Below are 9,777 nucleotides of genomic sequence, written 5' to 3' on the forward strand. Positions count from 1 at the left end.
CCAGAAGACAGCATTGTTGGGTACAGCTCGCATTTTAAGGAGAATATTGTCTCTGTGAGTCACAGGAGAAGGCACTACTTGAAACCTTTGGTGATTTGTTATTGCCTGCTTTCAAGTAAAGAATAACCGATAATTAAGAACTATCCTCTTTACATACAATCTTGACACATCACTCTTGCAGTGTAGTTCCTTCTTCATTGTCATTAATTTACGTGTTCTCCGGTCTAACACTTGTAATTCATGCTTCTTCCAAGATACTCTTCCTGCGTCATATCTCATCAAAGCAACCGCCCACGTGTTAATTGCCCTAATCTTATAGCGGCCATTTAGCTTCGATTGAAGCACAAGCCGGGGTTCTCCTCAAATACTCTTTCCTGTACATTTCTTTCATCATGTGTTCATATTATTATTATTGTTCAGTAGTTTTATTTTTTATAACGTGCTTTCACTTCACTACCGAGCGCAGCTCTGTGCGCCTTGGGTATGTGCTGTGGTTTGCTGTGGTGCTCTTATGGTTACTGTATTGAAAGTGTTTTGCGTAGGATGTGTGCAGTACCCAGTAGTGCAATTTTCTGTATGTTATATATATTTGTAAGTCCTGGTGTTTTTGTTATGTATTTGTCTGAATATTTTTTTATTATACCTAAGGCACCTACTATGATAGGAATTGTTTCTGTTTTTAGATTCCACATTCGAGTTATCTCTATTTCCAGGTCTTTGTATTTTGAAAGTTTTTCCATTTCTTTTAGAGAAACGTTGTCATCTGCTGGTATTGATACATCAATTAGAAAGCATTTCTTTTCTTCATGATCTTTGACAACTATATCTGGTCTATTTGCCTTAATTTCTCTATCTGTGTGTATTGGCATATCCCAGAGTATGGTTGCTTTCTCGTTTTCTGTGACCTTTTCTGGCGTGTGTCTATACCATCTTTTTTCTGTTGTTATTCCATAGTGTTGGCATAGCTTCCAGTGTATATAGGTCCCAGCTCTGTCGTGTCTGCGAATATATTCCTTCTTAGCCAGGACTGGGCAGCCAGAGATAATATGATTTATTGTTTCTTGTCCATCTCCACATATTCTACAGTTACTTGTTATGTTTCTTTTCATTATATGTTTTTGGTAATTTCTGGTGGGGAGGCTTTGGTCTTGTGCAGCAATTAAAAATCCTTCAGTCTCTGCTTTGAGTCCTGAGCTTCTCAACCATTGCTGGGATTTTTCTCTGTCTATTTCTTCTTCTTCTTCTTCTTCTTCTTCTTCTTATTATTATTATTATTATTATTATTATTATTATTATTATTATTATTATTATTTTTATTTTCAGACATTTTTCTGTGTTTTACACCTGTATTTACGCTTTGCACGTACGTGTGTGCAATCCCAAAGGTGATGGATTATCCAGTACAAAGAATCTTATTGAAAACCCAGTGCTACGTGTTGGTGTATGGGTGATCGGCGTAGTCGGTGTCTTGGGAAACTGCTTGGTTTTACTTGGACGTTTTTGCATTAACGAAGACAACAAAGTTCATTCGTTTTACATTCAAAATTTGGCGTTGGCTGATATGCTGATGGGTGTTTATTTGCTAACTGTCGGTTCTAAGGATATGTTTTATCGTGAGAAATATTTATCGAACGACCAACAATGGAGATATTCATGGCTTTGCAACAGCTGCGGAGTGATTTCAACTATTAGCACAGAAATGTCTGTTTTTACTGTGGTACTCATTACTTTAGACCGATACATTAATGTCGTCTATCCGTTTTCATTACACAAATGCGGACGAAAAACAGCATATTTTTTAATATTATCGATGTGGCTCGCTAATTTCCTTCTTGCTGTACTGCCAGTTCTCGGCATACCTTATTTCGGAGAACATTTCTATCGAAACAATGCTGTGTGTCTACCTTTGCATATCCATGAACCGTATATAAAAGGTTGGGAATACTCAGCTTTCTTATTTCTCGGTATAAATGTGCTAGCTTTCATATTTATCTCCTATGCCTATTTCGTCATGTTTTGCAATATCCGTAAGTCAGCCATGTCCCTGCGAACAAATCGTGAAAATCATGATCATCTTATAATGAAGAGATTCTCCATGATCGTCCTCACTGACTTTATGTGTTGGGTTCCTATAATAACAGTGAAAACTGTAGCACTTGCAGGTAAGCTTATCGTAAAGTTCCTTTTTTTCATGTTTCTTCATTTTAGTTCTTTTAATTTCTCCTTCAGCTATTTTCTTTGCATCTGTACAGTTGTTGATAAAGAAATATTCAAATGTTTAGACACGGATTAATCTTGGTCGAGTTGGCCTATAATCAAAATCATTTGAGCATTTCGTTTTCTTTTGTGTATCAGTGACTACTTTTTGTGATCTGTCCTTATCTTTTTAAGACACTAAGGTATGATATTTCAATATCTTGTTTACTTTTAATTTAAAGTGAGTAGCAAGAGATAATTCTTCCTTCCACGTCTACATATCTACATTTATGACTATTTCACTTCATTTTTATTGGTAATCATGGATAAAAAATATATGATCTTTTTTTTAATTAAACACAAAATTAAGTGGGATAGAGAATATCTATTTCTATTTCTCATAAAACATTTTGAACTTCATGTTTTACGAAGGAAAACTTAACTTGCTGCAAACGCTAATCTTTGAATGCTTCCAGCTTTTTAAATACTGCCAAACTGTTGTCCGAATAGCTATAAACAGTTTCCTCGAAGTCACAAAATAACTCCGTTCTCAGTATTTACTGACTCTGTACAAACCACCACGTCTATTTACATTATCAAATCTTTACTCAACACATGCTATCATCAACAACTTTTCTCCTTCTTTTCATCACGCTTATTTTCTTTCTCTCCCTCTCACTTTTTCACTATTTCTCTTTTTCCTCTTACATTCTTTCTCATTCCCTCTCACACACACATACACACTCACACACGTACACACGCATCGTCATTATGACCGTTAATCTTCTTTGTTATAATTTCCATGTTGTTTCTCAACGTTGGTGCTTTCTGTTTCCAGGTTACCATATTGATGACAATCTCTACGCTTGGTTAGCAATTTTTATTCTACCAATCAACAGTGCCCTTAACCCACTAATCTACACCATGATGACTACACATTTTAAGCGAGCCGTCTTAAAAAACGTCCTTGTCAGAGCTTTCGGAAAAGTGAACCAGTCGGATCTTACCGGATCGTCTTGCGGAGTGTTACGACAACACAGTTGTGTTCAGGTTACTGAGGTAAAGGTTTCGTCATGCTAATGCATAAAAGCAAATCTCAGTCGTTTCACCTCGTCAATAAACATCATGAAATACAATACACATTGTACAATACACATTGTGTTCAAAAGTATTACAGCAAACCGCATTATGGTTTCGTTTCCCCCTCGTAACTGCGACGCAATTTTTGCATCTCGGATTCATTAAGAAAAAGAGAGCCGATCCATTTCCACAAGCTCACTTCAACAATTTCTTTTAAGATATAGTCATGTGACTGTATAAGAATTCCTTATTTTAACATACAACTAGTGATCCAAAGGGTTAGATCTTTTGCTGAAAAAAACTCAGTCACCTTGCATAATTATAATTGGTTAAATGTTTTACAAGCGCGTCCATATTTTATGTGAAATATTTGTTTAGGCATTTCTCAAGAAGGAAAACTGATGTAACACCTGGGACTTTGTTTATATTCTATGGCGTAGACTAGTCCTTCTTTTGGGGGGAAGTGCATATGTTGTTTAGAGAGTGGAATTAGCCCTGCGTAAAGTGTTTCTCACTTTAAAATATCTTCAAACATAGGCATCGCTAAATTTTTAACATCTTTTTTATGCAGAGCCGAAAAAGGCAAAACACTCAATGAAAATTTTCATGATAGAATGAAGGCATGTGACAACGTGGATCGCAACTCTCTAAATAACTGCTACAAGAGTCGCCACATTGGTGCAAAAGTGTGTAGGTTCCTAGCAGAATTGACGAGGCACATTCATGTTGCTTTAACAGCGACAAGTCTCATTCAAGTGACGGTATTGCAGTCATTATGTATGTGTGTATGTATATATGTATCTTTTGCCCATGTGTATTAGTAAAAGAAAAACCTGATAAAAATATTCAGCGCCCAATATCACTCTGACCATATACTTCCCCTATATTGTGCGCCCCTTCAACCAGCTTTACATCTTGCTTTCCCTCCTCTCAAGCCAATAGTCTACTCCAACATTTCTTAGTCCTGCAATATGCTTTTCTTCGGTTCTGCATTTTGCTTCCCCTTCCGCCAGCCTTACTTTGTGTTCACCTTTCTTTATGCCTTACAATATGCCCTTCTGCCAGTTCTACAATATCTGCTCCCTTTGTCAGCCCTACAATATACTTTCCCCTCTTTCAACCTGAAAGTGTGCTTCCTTTTCTCTCGGTCATATGATGTACTCCCATTTTTACCACTCCTACATTGTGCGCTTCCTTAAAAAGTCTGCTCTAAATTCTCCAAATTCAGCTTCTTTATATCACATGAGAAATCCAATTTGAAAACTTATAACTAACTTACAAACAAGAAATTTATCGTTTAGGATTATTCATATCATCGAGTATATCTGTTATCGGACAATATTTGAAATGCTTCACGACAAATCATACGATAGGTAAATAACACCGCACAAAACTCCCGTCTTTTACTCTCCAACTAACTCCTGTTCTCCGTCCTCCAATGTTCCGAGATGGACTTACCCTCCTCTCTTTGTGAAGCATCCCAAGGTGATTACCTACACCAACTGGTGTGTAGCTCTGAATGTACTTTGAAGCATTTGTTCCACTAGAGTTACAAATAAAGTTTCTTTACAACGCTCACCTTATAGTGTACTGGCGATTGTCCCGTTGGAAACCTGTAAGTCAACAATACTATTCTTCAAAATATGTGTGTGCGTGCGTGCGTGCGTGCGTGTGTGTGTGTGTGTGTGTGTGTGTGTGTGTGTGTGTGTGTGTGTGTGTATACTTATTAACACATCTGCTGATATATCTAGTTGTGTGTTTGCCTATGTATATAACTACATCTCTTTCTATGAATATATCTGTATTTATATCTATATTTTCTATATTCTTTCCAGTTGAAAATTATGGCCGATGACTGCCGAACAAAATCAACCAATAAAAATGCTGTGATCATGTGATTTTAATCGAGATCTCCTATGACGCGACCAATGCGTCTGCTGTGCCGTCTCACTCAAGTCACGATGCCTCTAGAATATTTTGCGGCTTCACTGCAGCTGTCCTGTCTCATTCCCGTTACGCTATGATACAACTATAACATTGTGTGGTTCCCTGTTGCAGTGACTACAGCTTTATTGCCGTATCTGTCAATGTTACTGTTGATGACTGTCTTGACAATCGTTATTAAGACTCATATCATTCCACTGCCAGTCGTTACAACAATAATCTGACACAGTTTCTGCCTCTGAGTGGTGCCAGAAATATTAAAATAGGTTGCTACCTTGAAACACACAATGGCATTCATTTAAGATTTAAATAAGAACTGCATTGCATTCCATTACATCATACCATGCCTCGTGAGACAGCCTGTACAGGAGTACACAACCAGCTAAAAATAGCAGCCAAACATTCCTTAAATAACACCCTAGCTTCTGAAAGTAAATAAGCACAGTGTATAACAAAAACATAGAATGGGCACGGGGGGGGGGGCTTGCCTTTGGTCATAAATCTACTAGAACAGGATTGACCTATGGCTAAACAACCACACCGCTTCATTACATCATAATATACATCACACATGCTAACAAACATTTATCTACCTCAAAATAGTCACCCGAACTGCAAGAGACAGCAGCCAAAATCTCCAACAACTCATATTCTATATGCTGGTAGTCATTACAAGCACACACACTTTTACGTATATCACACAGACACACACACACACAGACACACACTTACACACAATCATATGTGGTGCGTGTATGCGTGTATGTGTGCGCGCAGATGCGTGTATGTGTAGTTTAACCCGAGATCATCATGTACTTGGTGTGTTTTAAAATATAGTCCTGTTATATATGGTGCTGAGTCCACCTCTTTTTTATGGTAGGCACATCACGTCACCCAGTTTTATAATACCTCATTATTGGCTGCCATTAGCGGGGATTGTTGTGTTGCGATCATTTGGAACTGTGAAAAGTAATAAGCGACAGCAACAACAACAAAACACTAGTAAATAATCTATAGAAAAGTTCAAATATATCGCAGGTCAATTTCTCATGTGTCTGTATGTGACTTGTGAGCGACTTGCACTTTTTTTTTTTTCTGCACCATGGACCATTGTTATCCAATTTTTACTTCCCTGCAAAATAAACACTTGTTAAGCAGTAAGCATTCACACAGGATTTTACAATATGAAATATTAAAACAGCATTATATGTGTGCGTTTGTGTATGTATGTATATGTATATCAGTCATTTTATAAATGCAAGGCTGTAACTGCACTTATATCATAGAAGCAATTTCATAAACGTCATGCTTGTCATAAAGTAATATAAAAATACGACAATCATAAGGTAAAGATTCTTATACGCATTTAATCAATACTTGTTAATACATACACATGTAACATTTAGCATGAGTTGGGTAAGGAAGGCATCTTGATTTTTCATTATCTTTCAATGTCTTGCAGATCTGTATTATCCTATAATACCAGACTCATTTGTAGCGTATAAATTAAGGAGCTGAAGTTGGGTTATCTCCCCCAAGAACCCATGTTCAGCCATACTTTGCTCCAGGCGGAGTGGTACGTATCGTATTACTCCAATGATAAGCATGAAACTGAAAGTATATCAGGGATACTGTATTTGCAATCTCTTAGCCAATAGACGATAAACGCATTCTTTCTTCTTTATTTTTCTAACCATACTGGCGTCCAGAGGGCAGCTGCTTTTCACAAAAGCATATTTTTTTCTTGTGGTCCCACACAATATCTGGCTTGTTGTGTTTTAACTTACTTCCTGTTTTAATTTTTAAGCTCCACCAGTATTCTTTTGATCCATCATTCTCAATTTAGTCTACTTTGTTGGAAATTTTCGTTTTCTTCTGTTCCAGACTGACTAGCGCATCATACCTCTTGGGGAGATAATATCCAAGAGACAATATCTCGCAGTTAACAATCATGAAATTGATGTCTTCAGTTTTAGTTTAGCACAGCCTATATTTGTAATCTATCGATGTTTTCTGCTTTTCACAAAACAGAAACTTAGTGGAGATCTCTTGTTCTTGAATTGCATGGAGGCAACCTTCAGAATGAGATGTCACAAACTTGTCGGTACTCCAAGTCAAGCATTTCAGATGATTTATTTTCCTCAAAAACAGGCGTCTTCTGTGCCAAGTGCTCATGCACTATCTTCTCAGTGAACCGGTCCCTATTTATATATTGTTCTGATAAAGAGAATGTTTCAGTTTTCCTTGGAGAGAGCTCTGCATCAGCTCTTATTTCATGTCTCCCCTAAAATTTCCTAAAATTCATTAGCTCTCCTAATGTCATTGTTATTTTCGTGCTGGCAAACTTGGGCAAGATAGTTGTTGGCCCGGTTCCTCTATTGTAACAGAGCATCCAAAAATCATCTTCCTCACCAAACAGGTTTGTTATGGTTACCGGTTTCGTCGCAGACGGCCCAATCATGTGACAGGTTTTTCTGGGTTACATGTAATAAGACACGACAAAACAAACAAACAAAAGTACATAGATGTGTACATACATGCATACATACATAATACATACATACATACATACATACATACATAAATACATTCATGCATATATACATACCTACATACATACAAACATACATACATACACACACAGATGTGTTTGCAGTACCAGTCTTATACATGCATGCACATTTTTAATGCTAGTCAAAACAAAAACTGAATCTCCAGTCTGAAAGATAACATCATGCATACATTAAATATGTACATTTATCTTACCGAGGCTAGACATCTTCTAACGAACTGCAATGTGAATGATACACATCTGAAAATGTTTTGTCAAAAATAAAAGAAAAAAATATCATCCCCTTAAATTTGAACACTCTTTAACGTTAACTGTTTACTGCTTCAAACTTGAATATGACTCCATCTACATATCTATCTTGAATATTTCGTTGGGATAATTTGGAAAAGGACGCTCGAAATTTAAACAAATTGTGTTCGTCGGGGAAGGCGTGTGTGTGTGTGTGTGTGCGTGCATGCGTGCGTGCGCGCGTTTTTGTGTGTGTGTGCGCGCATGTGCATGTTCATTGCAATTAATTTTGCAATTTCATCGACTTTTAATGGAAAATATCGTTTATTTTATCTTTACATTTGGTGAGAGAAAAACAGATAATAGAAACACGAATATTATCGAGGACGTTGTTCTTGCTTTGATCCAGGTTGTTTTTTTTTTCTCCTTTGAGAAAAGTATAGTTTCCTTTTTATAATATTGACAATCAAATTTTTAAAAAGACTTCTACTTTATATTTTCTTTGTATTACAATTTCTTTTTCGCTTTTAACACGTGGCTTCTAGCGCTAACACAATTATATATATATATATATATATATATATATATATATATATATATATATATATATATTGTGTGTGTGTGTGTGTGTGTGTGTGTGTGTGTGTGTTTGTTTGTAAATCGGTTAGGATCGCAACTGCCAATAATTGTTGTTTTTATCAATTATAAATATTTTCAATAATTAAATTTCGCGTTGATTCACTATGAGTATTTTTGGGAGGATGGATGGTGGTTCTTTTCAAAGAAGACCTCACTTATGAAAATAACAGTAAACCCACCGACATCCTCTTTCCATGTGTTGGTGTTGTGACATGATCGGAAATTAAATATTTTATTTCATCTAAAATAATTCATGTATCATTACAATGGAATCACTATCATAAAGATCATCATTATAAATATGGATGAACTAATAAATATAGCTCTATAGCTGTATGTGATAATTAACACAAAAATATGTACTTGCATCCAATGTCCATGAATTGAAAATAGCATGTCATAAAACTCTGTTCATTGCAAATAATACGTAATCACTCATGTTCAGAAATTGCACATCTATTTCAGCATAATTATTAATTCAAACTCATAAATTCCCATCTTGCATTTGAAATACAATGCATTATATGTACATGCGTATATATTGTATGTACATGTATGTATGTATGTATATATATATATATATATATATATATATATATATATATATATATATATATATATATATATATATATATATATATATATATATATATATATATATATATATATATATATACATGTGTATATATATATTGCATATACATGTATATATATATATATATATATATATATATATATATATATATACATGTATATATATTATATATACATGTATATATATATATATATATATATATATATATATATGTATTCTTTTTTTACTTGTTTCAGTCATTCGACAGCGGCCATGCTGGAGCACCGCCTTTAGTTGAACAAATCGACACCAGGAATTATTCTTTGTAAGCCTAGTACTTAGTCTATCGGGTTCTTTTGCCGAACCGCTAAGTTACGGGGACGTAAACACACCAACATCGGTTGTCAAGCGATGGTGAGGGACAAACACAAGCACACTCACACACGCACACATACATACACATACACATATGTATATATATATATATATATAATACAAAGAATATGTATGCATGTATACACACATATATGTACATACTTACATC

At 35.5% G+C, this 9,777-nt stretch overlaps 1 protein-coding gene across 1 annotated transcript in view; it reads left to right on the plus strand.

Annotated features, from left to right (window-relative positions):
• LOC106876284 (uncharacterized) overlaps positions 1–8,404 on the plus strand; it is a 124,715-nt gene extending 116,311 nt beyond the window's left edge. Inside the window, exons 16-18 of the mRNA XM_052965552.2 lie at positions 1,324–2,162; positions 3,035–3,255; positions 5,112–8,404. Coding sequence (XP_052821512.1) covers positions 1,324–2,162; positions 3,035–3,255; positions 5,112–5,174 — 1,123 coding nt within the window. The 3' untranslated portion in view covers positions 5,175–8,404. The remainder of the gene's footprint in view (positions 1–1,323; positions 2,163–3,034; positions 3,256–5,111) is intronic.
• The last annotated feature ends 1,373 nt before the right edge of the window (positions 8,405–9,777 follow it).

Source organism: Octopus bimaculoides, chromosome 2 (genome assembly GCF_046866305.1).
Source record: "Octopus bimaculoides isolate indiv1 chromosome 2, ASM4686630v1, whole genome shotgun sequence".
Taxonomy (NCBI): Eukaryota; Metazoa; Mollusca; class Cephalopoda; order Octopoda; family Octopodidae; genus Octopus; species Octopus bimaculoides.